The sequence below is a fragment of the Candoia aspera genome, chromosome 2 (genome assembly GCF_035149785.1).
Source record: "Candoia aspera isolate rCanAsp1 chromosome 2, rCanAsp1.hap2, whole genome shotgun sequence".
In the NCBI taxonomy this organism is placed as follows: Eukaryota; Metazoa; Chordata; class Lepidosauria; order Squamata; family Boidae; genus Candoia; species Candoia aspera.
The window spans coordinates 253,246,568-253,267,539 of NC_086154.1; the positions used below are offsets into that span (position 1 = coordinate 253,246,568).

Genomic DNA, 20,972 nt, shown 5'->3' on the forward strand with positions numbered 1-20,972 from the left:
CCCTACTGTATTGGACAATTTTCGTCCAATTTCCCATGTCCCCTTTTGGGGAAAGGGGATGAGAAAGTGGTGGCATTGCAGCTCCAGAGGGTTCTGGATGAAATGGATTATGAAGACCTGTCTGCTACCTGGCCTGGGGCAGGGAGGAGAATGGTCATGCCTGGGGTTGGCTAGTGCCTTGAAATACCCCTTCCACGCAAAGACTGAATGAGATCATATCCATCTGGACTTTACTCTTATTTATATTTATTAGTGAGATGTAATTTTATAATCCATTTTTATATATTTATTGTTTTAATGAGCATCTTGTTGTAAACTGCCCAGAGTGCCTCCGGCAGGAGGAGATGGGTGGTGACATATTTGACAAATAAATAAATAAATAAATAAAATAAAGCATCTCTGATGGGCTGTCTGAGATCTGCTTGAACACATCCAATGAAAGGGAGTCCACCGCTGATCTAGGTAATTTCTTCCGCAGTCCAATTGTTCTTATTATCAGATTTTCTTTTTTATAACATTTAGCCTGAATCTGCCTTCCTTAAATGTATTTCCATATTCTGTGTCCTGCATTCTGGAATGATCATGAACAACCCTTAATCTTCTTTTTTACAACTTAAAACATAATAATCAAGTGTAATGTCAGATGCCCACTCACCAAACTACACAGTTTTGATATGCATTCCCTTTCCTGGCACTGTTGTTAGCAAAAATTGAAAGATTGCTCTTTCCATTGGTCTAATGTCCATGACACAGCGACCAGTGTACAGAGTACATAATGGCCATCCTTTCTACTTTGGGATAAGTGTGTGTGTTCTTTGAAGCATTCTGAATTAATGGAAGTCTTTTGTTTTGACATTTTGGATAAGCTAGGTGTGAAATGCCAGTTCTGACAAAAATAGCCCTTGAGATCTCTGGGCAAAATACAAGAATATACCTCTCCTTTAACTTGGACTCTAAGTATAAAGCATGCTTCTTCATGATATGCACAAGTTTCTCTGTTTCTTTCCCATCTTCTCTCTCACACACTTACACTTTTCTTTGAGCTGTATACAGATCTCTCTGTCTTCACCCTGTTCAGTCACATATGGAAGGCTTAGCTTTTGCTTAATAGGGCCACCAGATCTGGGCTACAAAAATCCAGGTGACCATCAGATGGCAGCAAAGAAGTAGATGTTTCTTTAGGTTTCCATGAGATGTCAGGAGTGGAGACAGAAGATGAGCAGACCAATGAGATGGACAAAAGGTGAGTCCACCAGAGGTGGGTGAATGGAGGGAAATGTTTAAAATGTAGCTACATGTGGTGTGAGCCTCTTCAACCGGCCCTACATGCTGGTTTGGATAGTCCCCATCTGAAAAAGTAATGTTTTCTGACATTGGCTGCAATAATGGTTTCATTATTCAAAGTGCAGGGAATTAAAACACATCCATCCTCAATATTTGAGAAAGTACCATTCATATGTCTCCATAATACTCCCTTCTCACCCTGAAGCTGATCTATAGAATGAGATTACTTTGACAAAATAGCCATGTTTTCCCCCTCCTAGCAAAAGGCATTAAATAAGAAGTCACCATAAAGCTATTATTCTGGACTATTGCTACCAGCCATTTTTGCCAGTGGTCAAAATGGCAGACAGGTTTATCATCTGAACTCTGTCTCCCTTATTTTCTTCTATTTTTTTTTTGCAGCAGACAGTTGAGCAGAAACTTTTTTTTTTTTTTGCTGAGGGTGATTTTTCTTCCAGCCCTGGTGCCCTCCCCATTTATTTGAAATAGGTTTCAAAAACAGAGAAAGAGGAATCCAAACACGGTCCATTGGGCAGAGTGAATGGCTACACTCCACAATGAAGCTATCTGTAATGCCACTCCACATGATGAATTTGAAGGGCGACTCTTTCCAATCAATAGGATGTTCAGTCATGTAATAATGCGGGGAGAGTTGCTGGAAACTGAGTTACTGTTAACACACCATTTGTACTTGTCTACATATGGGTAGGGAATTTCATCAGCTTAGGTTAAAAATGTCTGGTGCATTTATCTAGTGTGCCACTGCTTTGCAAATGAATTTATAAAATTACTGTTAGTCCACTGGTTTCTCCAGCTTGAACCGACTTTTGCCACCTGAGTTTTGTTCTGCGATTTGGGAAGACTCCAGGAATTAAACCTATTGCTCAGCTGTTGAACTACATCATTTCCCTCAATGGCACTTAACTGGAAAGTTTGGATCCACAGAAACTAACACAGAGCAAGGTTCTTACCTGGCAACCTGCCCCGAATTGACATTTCTCTTAAAAAGTATTTTTTGAAACTGTGACATTTGTTAAGTAGAATAACCTGCAAAGTTTCATACTTCTGCTACCATTTTTAAATCTGGTCACTGGTTCCTTGGAACATGGCATTAGCTGTATCAGTCTGTGATATCTAAATGAGCCATTTCTACATTTATTTCATGTGTCTTGGGTCACATTTCAGTTGAGCCCAAGTGTTGCTGCTGCTGGTTTGCACTGGAACATCTAACGTGACAAAGACTTCAAAAATATTGATGTTGTTCCTTTTCAGAACAATCTTTAGGCGTCGGATTAGCAGGGAATCAAATGCAGGAAAAGATGTCTCCCTCTGTAAATGATGTCAGGAAAAGACCTAGTGAAAAGTTCAGGGTGAGCTCTTTTAAGATTCTTGAAGTAGTCTCTAACCAAGCATGAGAATAGGAAGAAAAGCACTTGCTTGACTGGTTTGCTACATGTCAATGGTAATACACTGTTTTCATCTGGTTGCCTGTAAACACATCTTGCTTTAACAATGAAAGGAGTACAGACACCAGGTGTACCATTGGTAACAACTGGAGAAATATAATCAGGAGAATAATAATTCTCTCTTACTCTCAGTTCAATGTTTGTCAAGTGGGAGGAAAAGCACTTTTTCCCCCCCTTGAATGGTTGCAAAGGGAAATAAGGGGAAGGCTGTAGGCAATTAAGAATAAATAAGAATACATTTGAACTTTTGCTAGAGTTTCCTTTGGAAGGGAAGAAGAACAATTCTTAAGGTTTTTAGAAATCTCTTGGCCACCTGCTTGTTGCTACTCTGATAGGTGAACCAGTAGAGAAAGGACAAAATGTCTGGTCACCAGAAGAAGAAAGATGTTAGTGTTGCTTTGTCTCTGTTTCTCACTTATTTCTAGTCTTAAGTTAATTCATTCTTGCTGAGTTTCTGCAACAATTTGAGAATTAAAAACAGACATGTTTGTGTGCATTTCTCCTAATATCATCATTTTGCCTTTTCCCCAAACAAACAATCTGAAAGCACTACAGATTGTTGCCAACTTTGGACCACAACTGGGACTGGAACTTTTGTTGCTAAGTGAGGTGGTTGTTACATGAGTCATTGTCCTAACAACCAGGAAACACACTGAGACAATGAACTGGTCTCTAATATTTATTGCTAGTACTTAACAGGAATCCTAACAAACTGAAGAAGCGTGGGAAAAACCCAGACATATAACCCCCAAGGGTTAAGGCGGTCCCGATCTATGTCTCTTTGAATGGCTGAACAATTCATCAGTGCTACGCATGCGCTTGACAGTCTGGATGGGAGCCCCCTGCTCGCCATCCTTACTCATGACAGTCATGCTGGATTTTACAACCTTTTCTGCCGTGGTTGTTAAGTGAATGACCTCATTCTTAAGCGAATCTGGCTTCCCCCATTGACTTTCCTTGTTGGAAGCTGGCTGGGAAGGTTGCAAATGGTGATCACATGACACTGGAATGCTGCAACCATCATAAATGTGAGCCAGTTGCCAAGCTCCTGAATTGCGATCACGTGACCACAGGGATGCTGCAATGGCTGTAAGTGCGAGGACCAGCCGTAAGTCACTTCCTTCAGTGCTGTTGTAACTTTGAATAGTTACTATAAAAATGGTCATAAATTGAAGGCTACCTGTCCCATGCTAAATATATTTTAGTATAATATTTTTATTAACATATATTTATCTCCTAGTATATCCACTTTATATTCTTTTTACTCAGAGAAGGGTATCACAAAACTCAAAGAACTAAGGACTTTCAAAAATTGAATACAATTTTTAGGTAGTTAAGAAATTTTGACACTCAGTAAGTTTAAGCAGAAAGGCAAACAGAACAAATGCCTTCCCCATCTCTTGCCAGATTGAGCTTTTGTGTAGCCAAGAATAAGGCCGTGTAAAGGCAGTGCAGGAACACAGTAGAGGAAAGAAAGGGCAAGTTGGTTGTCTGTAAATGCATTAATCAAGAAGGCTCTGTAGGGAATGGATAAAAGCTAATAAAATGGCCAAATTCCCATAGACTACACAGGCAAAGGGGCTTCCTTGACTGGTATGGTTAGTTTCTCTGCGACTCCCTACTTTGCCAAGAGCTAAACCTCAATATGGCACCCTTTTAACTTCCTAGATACCTCATTGTTTACTTAATTCCTGACACTTGGGGAGATGGAAAAAAATTGACAGAGCCACAGCACCTACAGTGCTTTAAACACTACAGCAAAACTTTAGGGATGTTGAATATATTAAACTATACTACAGGTAGTCCTCACTTAATGACAATTTGTTTAGTGATGGTTCAGATTTACACTGGTGCTAAACAACCTGACTTATGACCAGTCCTCACACTTATGGCCATCACAGCTTCCCCATGGTCATGTGATCACGATTTGGGCACTTGGCAACTGGTTCGCATTTATGAGCTTCACAGCATCCCATAGTCATGTGATTGCCATTTTCAACCTTCCCGGCCGGCTTCTGGCAAGCAAAATCAATGGGGAACCACACGATTCACTTAATGACCACATGGTTCACTTAACAATTGATGTGATTCGCTTAATGACCACTGCAGAAAAGGCTATAAAATCTGGCAGGATTCACTTAATGACTGCTTCGCTTACCAAGTGAAATGCTGGTCTCAGTTGTGATCGTTAAGTGAGGACTACCTGAATACTAATTCCCTGCTTGCATTTGCTGATTTGTCCCCATTGCTTACAGGTCAAGCCAGCAAGTGTGAGCACAGCTCTACTGGAGCACTTTTGTTTTTAAGTCATATTATCGTGTGGAACATATTATGTCAACATGTCCATTAAGGGGGAAAAAAGGAGATAGGAAATTAGAAAAGCTGAAGCAAAACCTGACATAAAATATTTGGCATAACTTCAAGTATCTAGCCAATAACTAAACTGCTGGAAAACTAGGGAAGCCTGGAGCTGCAAGATTTTTAGTAGAAGTTTATGGATATGTGCTTGCTTTGTCATTGATCCAACTGTTGCAATGTCATGAAATGCCTGCATTTACTTAGTAATTGGAGGCGCTGGTGATGGAATGAAGGATGAGGAGTTTCCATATTTAGAATGCTTCTTTTGTGACCTCCAAAAAGTAAGAAATCAGTAGAACTTGTCCAACAACCCATTTGTCCTGTTACCGTAAGAGATGTAGAGCTGTAAGTAATTTCTCAACAGGTCCCCACATTTCCAAAACAAGCACTTCACTGCAACTGCAAAGCCGTTCCTTCCTCCTCTTCAACCCATTGCTATGGTTCAAGGGAGGTCCCATTTCCCTTTCAACCAGTTTTCAAGACATAGTGCTTTGTAGTTTCTGTGCCTTACATTTCTTCACCATATTGAAGTTAGAACCAAGACTCTACTTACTTCTCCCTGTTCCAAAGGTCCGTTCAACTGAAAGTGTTGGGAATGGCACAGGACGGAGAGTAAACTGAGGATGTGGATATCCACAGGTGGGGGATGGCAGGATTCCTGGGTACTGGGCACTTTCTAGTGTTGGCACTGGGATGGCACTGACGACAGCTGGAGAGAAAAATGGAATCCAGTCACTTTAGTGCTGAGCATCATCATGGAAAGAGAGAAGGAAACATGAACATCAGTGATGTGCAGGGGAGCTGATGAATATTGTGGTTATATGGGAGAAGGTGCTATTTTTGGCAGACTGGGGTGAGGTGGGGACTTGGAACATGCTGTTTGACAGAAAAATAATTATAATTTTAGAGATTCCAGCCCTCCCCCCACCCCCTTGGAGAAAATAAATCTAAACTATTCAATCAAATAAAACTCAACTATTTAAAAGAAAGAGACACATGATGGATTGAATCACAAATGAAGTTGATGCTATTTATTATAAAAGCTGATTAATTAGTGCTTATTTCTAGTTGAAAATGGCCTCCAAATTAAGAGCAAGGCATGATTTAATGGCAACAAGTAATTGGAAGCGACCCAAGTGCTATCAAATCAATGACTATTGCAAGAAAGTAAATTTAAAGCGTGGGATTAATTTCCTCTTTTTAAAAAAAAGGAAAGAAAAGGAGCTATCAAGTTTCATTGCTTTCCCTGATTTCTCTATATGGGTCTGTCAGAATTAGAGCAGTACATACTTCAGTCACATCACAGACACCAGGCTGGGGAAGTGAAATCCATTTCAGTTATTCTGCTCCTGAAAGTGGCATTATGGTAAAAAAAGTTTATTTTCATTTCATATCCATAACCATTTCAGGGTCACTGTGATATAATTAAGGAAACCATTATCACTAATAATGCTGCCACTGCGATCAAGGGCAAAGCAGATGGGTATTTTGTCTCCCACTGGTGTGTATTTTCTTTAAGTGATTTATCAGTATTGTTGTTATTGTGGTTGCTGTTAAAACTGTTAAGAAGAAATGTTTAGATGTGCTGAATCTACTCAGTTCCACCTCGGGAACACATAGGTAGGCAGTGTTCTCTAGGCAGTTTTAGCTTTGAGTAAAATTATGTTCTCCGCAAAGGATCGTTACTCCGCAAAGGATCGTTACCTTGTCGTGGTGCTGGAGCTTGAGCACCTCAATGATGCCATGAGCTAAACCGTGAAGGGCCACCCAAGACGGGAAGGTCATGACAGAGAGGTCAGACTAAATGCAATCCCTGGGGAAGGTAATGGCAACCCACCCCAGTATTCTTGCCGTGAAAACTAAATGGATCAGTACAACCAGAGATATGTCGGTATACCATCGGAAGATGAGACCCCCAGGTCGGAAGATGGTCAAAATGCTACTGGGGAGGAACAGAGGATGAGCTCAACTAGCCCCAGTCGTGATGACGCAGCTAGCTCAAAGCCGAAAGGACGGTTAGCGGCCGACGGTGCTGGTGGTGAACGGCGAATCCGATGTTCTAAGGATCAAGACACCATTGGAACCTGGAATGTAAGATCTATGAGCCAGGGCAAATTGGATGTAGTTATTGGTGAGATGTCAAGATTAAAGATAGACATTCTGGGCGTCAGTGAACTGAAATGGACTGGAATGGGCCACTTCACATCAAATGACCACCAGATCTACTACTGTGGACAAGAGGACCACAGAAGAAATGGAGTAGCCTTCATAATTAATAGTAAAGTGGCTAAAGCAGTGCTTGGATACAACCCCAAAAACGACAGAATGATCTCAATTCGAATTCAGGGCAAGCCATCTAACATCACAGTGATCCAAATATACGCCCCAACCACAAATGCTGAAGAAGCTGAAGTAGAGCAGTTCTATGAGGATCTGCAGCACCTACTGGACAACACGCCTAAAAGAGATGTTATTTTCATCACAGGAGACTGGAATGCTAAGGTGGGCAGTCAAATGACACCTCGAATTACAGGTAAGTATGGCCTGGGAGAACAAAACGAAGCAGGACATAGGCTGATAGAATTTTGCCAAGACAATTCACTCTGCATAACAAACACTCTCTTCCAACAACCTAAGAGACGGCTTTACACATGGACTTCACCAGATGGACAACACCGAAATCAGATTGATTACATCCTTTGCAGCCAAAGGTGGCGGACATCTGTACAGTCGGTAAAAACTAGGCCTGGAGCTGACTGTAGTTCAGACCATGAACTTCTTCTTGCACAATTTAGGATCAGACTAAAGAGATTAGGGAAGACCCACAGATCAGCTAGATATGAGCTCACGAATATTCCTCAGGAATATGCAGTGGAGGTGAAGAATAGATTTAAGGGACTGGACTTAGTAGATAGGGTCCCAGAAGAACTCTGGACAGAAGTTGGCAGCATTGTTCAGGAGGCGGCAACAAAATACATCCCAAAGAAAGAGAAAACCAAGAAGGCAAAATGGCTGTCTGCTGAGACACTAGAAGTAGCCCAAGAAAGAAGGAAAGCAAAAGGCAATAGCGATAGGGGGAGATATGCCCAATTAAATGCAAAATTCCAGAGGTTAGCCAGAAGAGATAAGGAATTATTTTTAAACAAGCAATGCGCGGAAGTGGAAGAAGACAATAGAATAGGAAGGACAAGAGACCTCTTCCAGAAAATTAGAAACATTGGAGGTAAATTCCAGGCAAAAATGGGTATGATCAAAAACAAAGATGGCAAGGACCTAACAGAAGAAGAAGAGATCAAGAAAAGGTGGCAAGAATATACAGAAGACCTGTATAGGAAGGATAACAATATCGGGGATAGCTTTGACGGTGTGGTCAGTGAGCTAGAGCCAGACATCCTGAAGAGTGAGGTTGAGTGGGCCTTAAGAAGCATTGCTAATAACAAGGCAGCAGGAGAAGACGGCATCCCAGCTGAACTGTTCAAAATCTTGCAAGATGATGCTGTCAAGGTAATGCATGCTATATGCCAGCAAATTTGGAAAACACAAGAATGGCCATCAGATTGGAAAAAATCAACTTATATCCCCATACCAAAAGAGGGAAATACTAAAGAATGTTCAAACTATCGAACAGTGGCACTCATTTCACATGCCAGTAAGGTAATGCTCAAGATCCTGCAAGGTAGACTTCAGCAATTCATGGAGCGAGAATTGCCAGATGTACAGGCTGGGTTTAGAAAAGGCAGAGGAACTAGAGACCAAATTGCCAATATCCGCTGGATAATGGAAAAAGCCAGGGAGTTTCAGAAAAACATCTATTTCTGTTTTATTGACTATTCTAAAGCCTTTGACTGTGTGGACCATAACAAATTGTGGCAAGTTCTTAGTGGTATGGGGATACCAAGTCATCTTGTATGCCTCCTGAAGAATCTGTATAACGACCAAGTAGCAACAGTAAGAACAGACCACGGAACAACGGACTGGTTTAAGATTGGGAAAGGAGTACGGCAGGGCTGTATACTCTCACCCTACCTATTCAACTTGTATGCAGAACACATCATGCGACAAGCTGGTCTTGAGGAATCCAAGGCTGGAGTTAAAATCTCTGGAAGAAACATTAACAATCTCAGATATGCAGATGATACCACTTTGATGGCTGAAAGTGAAGAGGAACTGAGGAGCCTTATGATGAAGGTGAAAGAAGAAAGTGCAAAAGCTGGCTTGCAGCTAAACCTCAAAAAAAACAAGATTATGGCAACCAGCTTGATTGATAACTGGCAAATAGAGGGAGAAAATGTAGAAGCAGTGAAAGACTTTGTATTCCTAGGTGCAAAGATTACTGCAGATGCTGACTGCAGTCAGGAAATCAGAAGACGCTTAATCCTTGGGAGAAGAGCAATGACAAATCTCGATAAAATAGTTAAGAGCAGAGACATCACACTGACAACAAAGGCCCGCATAGTTAAAGCAATGGTGTTCCCTGTAGTAACATATGGCTGCGAGAGCTGGACCATAAGGAAGGCTGAGCGAAGGAAGATCGATGCTTTTGAACTGTGGTGTTGGAGGAAAATTCTGAGAGTGCCTTGGACTGCAAGAAGATCAAACCAGTCCATCCTCCAGGAAATAAAGCCAGACTGCTCACTTGAGGGAATGATATTAAAGGCAAAACTGAAATACTTTGGCCACATAATGAGAAGACAGGACACCCTGGAGAAGATGCTGATGCTAGGGAGAGTGGAAGGCAAAAGGAAGAGGGGCCGACCAAGGGCAAGATGGATGGATGATATTCTAGAGGTGACGGACTCGTCCCTGGGGGAGCTGGGGATGTTGACGACCGACAGGAAGCTCTGGCGTGGGCTGGTCCATGAAGTCACGAAGAGTCGGAAGCGACTAAACGAATAAACAACAACAAAATTATGTTGAATATTTTTTAATCATAGAAGAATTACAGAGGCTTGAGTTTTTAGAAAGACACCTCACAGGAAAAAAGTGGGGGCTGCTTTTCTGAGTGGACCTTTGGTGCCTGGCTGTCTGGGTCTTACTCTCAGGATCTAAAGGTATATCCTTATAAGGTTAAGAAGCTCCTGATTGGTTGATGTACATAGGACAGAATATATTAATAATGTACACCAGCTTCTTGCTGGTCAGTCCCTGGTCAGCCTCCCTAAGTCTCGGTTATGAGTCAGCTGGCTGGTTAATCTGTCCATTGTTTTACTTCTAAGTAATGTTTTTTTATTTAATGCAATCTTTTATAAAGAAATGCCTGGTCTCTCATTCTTATCTACTTCTGCTGCATTAGAGCAATCTGCTAACAAATTATAGTTAAAAATACCAAACATAGCTCTTCTAGAAAACAACCGTTCTAGAATAAGGATAGCACAGAGACATGCACATGCAGAGAGACACTGTCATCTGCTGAGCTTCGGATTGTGAGTCTGCTGCAAGATAACATTTTCCAAAGATGAAAGTGACTTGGAGGAGAGAAACCTCCATTTTGTGGGATGGATGAGAGGCAGAGAAAGATCCTTTTTATAAGTCTGTAATTGAGCATACTATCCCTGGCAGAATGCAGTTCCAGAGATGAAAATCATTCATTTCAGAATCCTTGGAAATGCCCACAGAAAGCTCTACTGACATACATTTCCAGGAACCAGGCACAACTGGCATTTCGAAATTCTCCACCAGACTTCTGGGCAGAGAAATTGGGTGGAGAATTTTTCAGAATTTCTCCAGAAGGAAACTAGGTCCAAAAGTTTCTCAGGAACAGAACTCTCCCTTGCTACTGAAAAAGATAGACAGAGAAAGAATGATATAATGTAAGGCAGGATTTTTACATACACTCATCGGAAGCCTCATCACTACATAAGTGCAAGGACATCATGCTCCATTTTGGAGTGTTTGAAGGAAATTCCCTTCTACTCAAATTGAATGAGAATGGGGTAGGGGTGGAGGAGAATTTATCTGCCTGGTGCTTAAATCTACTTTTGGCAGCGATAGATCGTGAACTCAAAAAGCATGCAACCTGGTTGATGGGCATCTAACTATGGCACACTCAGTAGTGCTTTTGCTTGTAGTTGGGCTAATCCGTTCATTCATGTCTGATGCTTGGAGACCGCCTGTACAAGTCCCTGCAGTTTTCTTGGCAAGATTTTTCAGAAGCGGTTTGAACAAATTATAACTGTTAGTCTGATGTATATTAAAATCAAAGCAATCCTGCTCAGATGGATTGAAGTCAAAATTTTAAGCAGATTTTATTCATGCTGTAGAATTAATTTAATGACACATCCAGTCAAGTCCTCTCCCTCACCTTCCATGGCTGTGGTTATTAGGTTCATATCCTACTCAACCGATCAGTGAATATGCAGCATTTGTACTCAAATGAGAAAACTGCAAATCCTCTTCGCCTGAATATATTCTAGTGGATCTGCTTCCTCTCTGTCTTTTTTGCCACCTGCATTTCCAAAGGAAAAAAGGAGGCTGGCATTCCTTCCTGTTGCCAAATTCAAGTACAAGTTGCCCATAGTGCGGCTGCTGCTGCTGCTGCTGCTATCAACGGCTTTTGAAAAGCTGAAGCACAAGCACTGCAAATAAAGGATATTCACACCATACCCTTTGAAATGATGGTAGATAAAGACTTATGCAGAGGAATCAGCAAGATGATTAATTCTTTTTAAAATTTCTTTTTGAGAAAGTGTGTGTGCATCTCTCTCTCTCTCTCTGTGTGAAATAACAACGCGGTCACGTAAATATAAATATGTTGGGCCACAAGTTAAAATATACAATGCTGTTTACTAATATTTTATATGGAATTGTAAAAGTATAATTATAAAATACAACAAAAACAATAAAAAGACCCACAACAGCCAGCGTGTACAGACCACTAAACAGACACAAATGTTTCAGCCGGAATGCTCGCTGACGGATATAATTCTGACCATGCGTGTTTCGGCTTATTAGCCTTCATCAGTAGTCAAAAGCATAACTAACAGATTGAATGTAGTTCTGGACAAGTTAATACCAAGATAATCAAGATTCAAGTATGTGCACTGGCTGAGTCCAAACTGCAATATGCAGTGTGTGTGCATATTCAGAAAAGGGGTAAGATCATCAGTTAAAATAACTGACAGCTGTCTGCAAACTAGCCATGGGCCTTCTACTTGACAAATGGATAAATAAGTTTGCAACCATGGATGTCAGAGCCTTCTCTCAGTGGTAGCCAGCTGATTTATGCTGGCAGAAGTGAATGAAGACACAAATTCATAATGTCCAATTACAAGTTCTGCTTCTACAAAACAATTATAACCTAGAGAAGCAGATTAGATTTCCAGGCTGTTTCTTTGGATAATCAGAACCCTTTGCACGAATACGGCACTTGTTTCACATCTGGGTAGTCTTTTTGATGGCGTTTGGAGGGGAGCTCAACGTTTCTATCATTTTCAAAGTTATGTCGTACATTTTTTTAAAAAAAATTGCCACTGGTTCAGTGTGCATTTCCTCTGCTTCTTTTACTTTTTTCCTCAAAATCTCTACTGTCAGCCTGTTAGTTTTAATTCATGCTGTGAGCTGCGTAGCAAATTAAAGTTTGTTGATGAAACTGGCAGGAAATCCAGGACGGAAGCATGGAGTAGGAAGGCCTTTCTTTCCAATATACATGATTAATTTTAAAGAGGTTGCACCACAAGATGTGAAAAGAGCCTTCTGGTTGGGAGGTCTTTAAAAATCCATTAGAGAAATCTACACACCGATGGCCTGCCCAGGGCTCTACACCATGAGGACTGTATGGGATCTCACTGTTTGCCTGACAGTGCTCCAGCAAACAGGTATTATCGGGCAACAAAATGGGACGCAGGAACTGCCTCCCAACTATTTGGGGGGCTTCTCAGAGGCACTTTGGGAAAGAGGTTTCTGAACTAGAGGAACATTTAGCCACCCGAACGCTCTTTGGAAGTGAGTGGCATATACATTGGAAAATCACTCAATCAATCAATCAATGACACAGCCAATCAGCCAATCAGTCACAGGATTGTTTGGTTGTTGTTTTTTTTTTGAAGTAACCAATGTACAGTACAGGTAGTCCTCGCTTAACAACCATTCATCTAGTGATGGTTTGGACTTACAACAGGGCTAAAACCTGACTTACAACTGGTCCTCACACTTGCAACCGTTGCAGCATCCCTCTGGTCATGTGATCACGATTTGGGTGCATGGCAACTGGTTCACATTTATGACTGTTGCAGTATCCCATGATCATGTGATCACCATTTTCAACCTTCCTAGCCAGTTTCTGGCAAGCAAAATCAATGGGGAACTGTGTGATTTGTTTAACAACCACATGGTTCGCTTAACACACATGGTGATTCACTTAACAACCACCACAGAAAAGGTTGTAAAATTGGGTTGGATTCGCTTAATGATCACTTTGCTTAGCAACCAAATTCTGGTCTCCGTTGTGGTCATTAAGCAAGGACTACGTCTACTTTTTTTTGTTTGTTTGTTTTTGCTTGCTAGTTACATATGGGGAACATTCACAAGTGTGGTTCTTCACCCACACTTTAAAGAAGCACCATCTAGATTTCTCTCCTCATTCTACCTACTGTGGAAGAAATTCTCTGCCTCTTCCTTGTTTGGTGGCCAATTATATCCTTATTAATGTCTGATAATTACCCTTTAATTAATGATCTGGTGCTTGCATGTACTTCAAATTATTGTCGTTGTGGTTTGCCCAGCTACATGATCACTGTATCCTTTCCCTCCTTTATTATGTGTTTACATTAATTCCATACTGTTTATGACCTGCTAAGCCAGCCTTCCCCAACCTGGTGCCCTATTATGTTGGAGGGCATCAGATTAGGAAGATTATCCCAAACTGTAATATAACATAATGTTTTTATATGTCTATTTCTATAAAACATTGTTTTTCTATCCTGCCTATCCACTGTTTTTCAATAATCCCAAAGCAGGATTGGAAAAAAGTGCTTACAGTTTGCTCCCAGCAATGCAAAAGGTGCTCCAGTGATGATGAGTAAGGAGTGATTACACAGTTAGCTAGTAGATCACCAGTTGTCTCAGCCAATTTTAAAACAATTTTGTCTTTGTGGGTTAGCGGAAGGCTTTTTGGTTACCTTATTAAAATAATCAATATCCGATGAAACTGTTCTTGTGTTGTAAATAAACCTGAATGCCTTATTTCATTTTTAGGTCAGAGACTTAAATCAAGTGTGGGTACACCGGTCCTTAGTGCAGACAATACTTAGAAGAGAAAACTGGATCTCTTCTACGCTTTACCCAGCACTAACTGCTTTCCCAAGTACTTCAGAAGATGTTTTGTTTTTAATGGCTGTGTTATGAATAGCCAACCTGCATTTACCATGTACTTGCAACCTCTGCACATCCGAATGCCAGATATTGTTGCAGCATGAATACACACATTCTCTAGGGCAGTGCTTCACATGTGGCTGGCTGGGGAATTCTGGGAGTCGAAGTCCACACATCTTAAAGTTGCCAAGGCTGAGAAACACTGCTTTAGCACCTATGCTTGGATTTCCTCAACCTCTCCCTTCTTCTATAGAGGAAAGGGGTTGTTCTTTTAAACGTCAAAGGTAGAACTCCAGAAAAATGGAGCAAAAAGCTGTTGTACCTGAGCTGTGAAAACAAGGGATTATATTGTCTTTCCAACAGTTCTGATAAATGGCTAGAAATTACGTTCTGGGAGAATTTATTTTGAATTTAGATTATCTCTAAGAAATAGGTAATTACCTGAGTCAGAAGTATAGTTAAGTTTCCTTTTGTCTGTGTATGGTGGTTAAGCTTCACTGTCTTTTCTCCTTATGAGTTTGCACATGTAAGGCCGTTCTGTATAATTTCAGACTGTTTTCCAGACTATTTATTTTCTCTTTATTAACTTCTTGTTAATAAAGAGATCCTCCCCTAGCTCATTAACTATACAGTAACTGACAGCACTATGTTTTGGCCTGCTGAGAATATTGCATGTATTTTTATAAATTGGGGTTCATCTATAATATCTTTGAGTTTATTTTTATTTTAATAAAATAAGGTTTGATTCTGTTTCTCTCTTGTGAGATTGATTTATCTTCCAAAAAGGAAGGCAGGGTGGAGGGGCTGAGCTGTTTAGCCACGTGGCTCTATATTGCATGGCCAAGAGATAGCTATACAAATTATTTCATATTTCAATGTTATCCTTTTCTTCACTTCTTGATGATGTAATATTTATCTTTTATATTCATCTTGTCTGGTTTTAATCCAAGTCACAGATTTGGGGAATTGTACGCTGCTCAGAATTGGTCTGATTAGAGCAGTTTATAAGCACTGGACAGTAAATGAATGAATCCCTCTGCCCCCTGAAGTTTTTGTGGCTGATTGCTTTTTTAAATCTCCTGTGACTGCATCTGCATCTAAGTAGGTGTTAAGTATTAAGAAAGATGAGACAGCTGTCTTTGGCAGCTGACCTAGGGAAACAGGGAAGGACTTCAAATAGTGATTGATTGATTGATTGAGTGATTGATTGATTTAGTAGGCTTAAAAAAATAAAAACACTTTCACCGAAGAGGCATTTTCTGCCTGGGAAGCCAACGTAGGTTTGCTAGCTTCTCATGTAGGAGAAGACAGCCTTGTAAACGTATCTATAGTATCTATCCAACTGAATGAAGAGAGCTATCTAGCAACATGACAACACAATAGCATTTCCGTGTGAATATGATGGTGGACCTTAGGCTTACAAGGATTGCTGGGTTGTGAGTCCATCGGGATCATGAGCTTGGCACGTGTTGCTCGTCGGGCTGCGAGTGAGCGTTCCAAGGTGGACATGCTGCTTCCCACTTCTTCTGTGTCAGGAACTGAGAGAGAACAATGCAAAGCTTAAATGCACAGGCAATTCAAATACCAAGCGGTTTTGGTCCCTGCTTCCCAGTCAGCTGAAAGGCTCAAGACAAGATAGATGGGCATGATTTGTCATAGCTCCCAATTTAAAAAGTGGGGGACTCAATCAACATCGCTCCTTAATAGCAATACAGAAAATATTAAGGACCACTCTGGAATCAAATGAATTGCTTCTCATTTTCTCACAACCGGCTTAGAATGCTAATTCCTTTCTATAAATTTGTGTCACTGCTTAGTCACGTCTCTTCATAGCTGCAGTGCAAAGTACTTTGCAGAAATGCTGATCATCTTTCAAAAAATAGGGTTCGCTATTAGCTTTTCTTAAAGTCCATGCAAAAATTCCACTGCAAGAAAGATAATATCTACATTTATGGCTGACTGGAAACCCCTTATAGACTTTTTGCATGAAATGGGAAAAAAATGTACTTGTGATTTTGATGATTAGGGGAAAAAATGGATAATAAAAAAAAGGGAGCTTTTTTTTTGTAATCAGAGTAAGAATTAATTTGGCAATTGTACTTATATTTGCTGCAAAGGAAATCAGAAATTCCTTTCTATTTCTTTTTATTCTTTCTTTCTGCACTTTAGCTTTTTTCTTTCCTCTTTCTTTCTTTCCTCCTTTCTTTCTTTCTTTCTTTCTTTCTTTCTTTCTTTCTTTCTCTCTTTCTCTCTTTCTTTGCTTCTTTTACTCTTTATTAGTTTGGGATAGTTTTTATGTTCTTTGCAAAACTTTTAATAAAACTCATAAAAACAAAACAGAAATCTCACTGCAAGAATGATCAAGTCCTTGTATGCTATTACTTAATGATTTGCTCCAGCTGGCATTCAACTTTCTGTGTGATGTTATTTGTTTGTTTGTTTGTTTGTTTAAAAGAATTATATGGGCACACATCTTGCAGCACAGAACTCTGGGTGGCTAGTAACTGATACAAACACAAACAATAAAACCAATGCAAAAAAGAAAAGGAAGAAAAAGAAATCAAGAAAAACCAGGGGCTCAATCTATAACTATACCTATTTTCTTCAACCTCAAGGCTTCGACCGTATTCTCCTAGTGCCTGGGGGAGAAGTCAGTTCTTCATCAATTGATGGAAGGCTAAGATGGTGGGGGCCTGCCAGACCTCAAGAGTTAAAGGTGTTCCACGGGGCAGGGACCACTACAGAAAAGGCACGTTTTCTAGGTCCCACTAGATGGCAACATTTAAGGGAAGGCACCTGGAGCATGCCCACTCTATCTTAATCTAGTGGAATGGGCAGATACCCTCAAGGAAAGGTGTTTAAAAGGCAATGTATAATCACCCAGTCACCCAAGGCCATTTGCTATACAAATGAACCCTAAGAATTTAAGCAGTACATTCAGAAACAAAACCTTAGCGTGAAATGGTATCATATTTCAATCTTTTAAAAGAGTTGCATGCATAAAACATTTCAAATTCAAATTCCAGAATTGCAAGGTCTGTGGCTGAAGATTTGGCAGAGCAATAACAAATAAAATGAGAAACTTTAGTTCCACATATGAACAGGTATAAGGATCTGGAATTACACTGATTTGCCATACACATTATTATCGATATTAAGCAGTGATATAAACATCCCAGTTTAGATCAGAAATAGCAGTTACTGGTTTTATTAACATTAGATTTGCAGATGGAAATCTGCTTGTAATTGTTGACTGTTCAAGAGTTTTCTTTTGGCCTTTGAGTTGCATAAACGTAATTTGCCCTTTCTGTAGACTTCAGATCTGCTTTTTACTAATGATTATGGATAGAATGCACTATTTGGAATATCTAAGACCCAGTTTAAATGTCAGCCTGGGTAAGAGAAAATTACTTATCCAAACAGAATCCAAGGTTTGAGATCTTAAGTCATGTGAAGATTCCAGTCAAGCACCATGCTAGAGATCCATGGCGCCACACCCAAATCCATCCAAAATCACAAAGTTGCTAAGGAGCAACAGGGGAAGAGGGCTGTCACCAACCTGTCCTGCCTCTGAACTTCTGATATATCTGTTTGGCCAGTGTGATGTAGAATGCTGTCCTAAAATGGTCCATGATCTGAACCCATCTCAGGACTCCTCTTAGGTTCTTGTAGAACGTCCTACCTGTGCAAAGCCTAGGCTCTGGGCAGCTGTGCACCTCATGGTAGTTTGTATTCTTGGGGCCTTGAGGTGGCAACAATGTAGTAAAGTGTATGAGAGTTTGTGTGAATATAAGAGAAAGTGTGTTCAAATGGGGGAGTGTGTGTGTGTTTGAATGATGTCTGTTAATGGGGTTGGGCGATGAGGTAAACATGGTGACAGGCAATATCGGCAGTGACTCCATCCAGTTGGTCTATGGCTTTGACCAAGGGTGGCAGGAAGCCTCCAGTTGCTCTTAGCTTGAAAAAAGTCACCAATCCCTGATTTATAACTTTTCTGTCCAGAGACACACAAGTACTTACAAAATACAGAGACATTAAACCTTACAATACAAAACACATCTAGAGAAAAAAAAAAAACAGTCTAATCGATGGATCATGATCAACAACAAAACTTCATGACTAAAAGCCTTGTAGAACATTTCCTTTGCCATGTGTTGTTAGTGAGATTGGGAAAGTTTTACTTGCCACCCATACTTATATGGGACTGGCATATTTGGCCTAAAAGACAACATCACATGGAGGTGTGTGTTCCTCATCTGACCACTATATGGGGCAGGTGAACGTGAATTGGTTCTTCAGCTCTGCTTGTCATACAATGCATACAGCATCCCCTGTTGATATGCACTTACTGTATGGATGAAATGCCATAATTGCTTCTAGCGTAATTCTTCACTGGAATTCATTAAGGATTGTATAAAGGTGTGAACTTAAACTCTTTACATACGGCAAGGAGCAGCATTACCAGACTGTGGGGCACTCTTGCTGCCCATCTGGGTTTCAGATTGACTGTGGCTGCCTGGAGTGATTTCTTGACAGCTCTGTATGGGTGAAACTCTTCCTGATGGATCAGAACCTGATGGCTTTTCAATATTCTTCATTTCCATCTCTTCATGGTGTATCCAAAGATCTGGAGGTCTCAGATCTTTCTGGCTGCCCTTTCTTTTGCCAGCACTATGAGTAGCACGCTTTCTGTTGGGGAGAGGAAGAAATCAGGAGGGAAAAGTCAAAAGCCCTAAATTTCTTAAATTTTCTGTTGTTTCTACATAGTTCTCAGGGGATGTCGTAAAGAACTGATTAGATTTATTTGCTTTATCTGAATAAGGTTTCAGTCTTAATTGATCAAAAGCAATTGATCAAGCTTTATCCTGGGGAAGGACCTACACCCGTATTATGATCCCCAAGTGGCTGTTATCCCAAATTCTACTGTAGGACAATTCATCATGTGGGTTATTCTCATCAATACGCATTGCTCTAATAAGATGCCATTTGGGAGAAAAAGACAAGTGTTAAGACTTGTGTCAAGGACTGAGACTCTGAGATCTCTTATGCAGCAGTATCACACCAAAATAGCTTAATCACTGCCTGTGCATAAAAGGAATCTGTGCAATTTTTAGGCTGTGTGGATGGGTTTAAACAAAATTGTTCCATGTGGTAAATCATTCTGCATGTTAGAAGTGCGATACGGGGAAGATGTTCCAGGCTGGAATACAACCAAGCATTAAATGCTACATACAGGATAATACTCCAGGCTTCTATAAAAGGACTTGATGCAATGCATAGCCTTTAAGCTATGGAACCAGATGGTTAGCCAGAGCTACCAACCCCCCTCCTTTTTTTGATATTATGGGCTTCAGCTTTCCAAATCAATAACTCCCCAAATAGTTACAAAACCAGCAGGGATGTAGGTAGTATTTAGTATATTTCAAAAATAAGGCCAATGTTCCTCAACCTTTCTTGGGCTGGTGGGCACATTTGGAATTTATAGAACATGTCAAAGACATTACAAAGTAGCTGATGGAGGGGCTTGTCAGTCCTCAGGATATGTGCCATGGAAGGCATCATCAGTTACAAAGCATCAGTTTGCCCAAATGCAATGAGAGACTCCTTATATTTCCCCCATCCACAAGATGCTTCCTGCTGTCCCTCCAAATCCTATGTTTTGTCTGGGCAAGAAGGCACCCACTTCTGAACAAAACACTGCTGTGGAGATCCATACTTTTGAAATTAATTATGAAGTCCATGGACCCAGAAACATTTTTGGAGTTATGATGCTTCAGGATGACACGTCATTTTGCAGCATGAACAGCTTCCCTACACACATGCACAGACTCTGTGTACACTCTGCCTACTTATCTACCTACCTATCTAGTTAAAAGTCAGGTGGGGCAGGAAACTCATGGACACTAAGAAAGATGTCTAAGAACAAATGGTACTTCCTGGTGTTGGAGACCCCAGGACCCTCTGTTTGCTAGAAAGAATGATCTCAGATCATGAGTTCCTGCCTCTTGGAAATCAGGCTGTTCCACTGAGGCCAAAGCAGCTGACCTGAAGCTGCTAAGAGAGGCAGAGAAATGTGTGAGTTAGATCTCTAGGAAAATTATAGTAGCATCCTGCTGCCAAGTGACAATTCCTCTGCCATCATAGCCAATCAGAGGTTTAAATCCAGTATTTCCAAGATAGCATGTGCTCCATGTGATGGGCCACGTAGACAGAAGGAACTATCAGATTTTCAAGGTGTTAATGAAATCATGGGCTTAGAAGGATGCATTTATTTTGTCAGGGACTAGATAATGCCATGGGGTATAACAGAACTATACATCATGCACATATCTAGGTGGTCACTAAGAATCGACACCCACTTGATGGCACATAATCAATCAATCAATCATTACAAAATGGATAGGCTACACCTCTGAATTGAAACAGAACCAGAATATTAGTACTTAATATCCAAAAGGTTGCATAGCAACTTCTAAACTGACTCCTGAAAGAAAGCCAACAGCAGCTGAAGAACATCCCTACTTCATCCCTCAGGATCAGGGAGAAAATATGTCT

The 20,972-nt window shown here is 40.6% G+C and overlaps 1 protein-coding gene across 1 annotated transcript in view; it reads right to left on the reverse strand.

Moving 5' to 3' along the window:
• The window catches only part of DCC (DCC netrin 1 receptor), a 652,649-nt gene that overhangs the window by 26,722 nt on the left and 604,955 nt on the right, over window positions 1-20,972 (reverse strand). The window contains exons 24-26 of the mRNA XM_063293179.1: window positions 18,880-19,106; window positions 15,839-15,955; window positions 5,662-5,817 (exon numbers count right to left, since the gene is read on the reverse strand). Of these exons, the coding sequence (XP_063149249.1) occupies window positions 5,662-5,817; window positions 15,839-15,955; window positions 18,880-19,106 (500 nt within the window). The remainder of the gene's footprint in view (window positions 1-5,661; window positions 5,818-15,838; window positions 15,956-18,879; window positions 19,107-20,972) is intronic.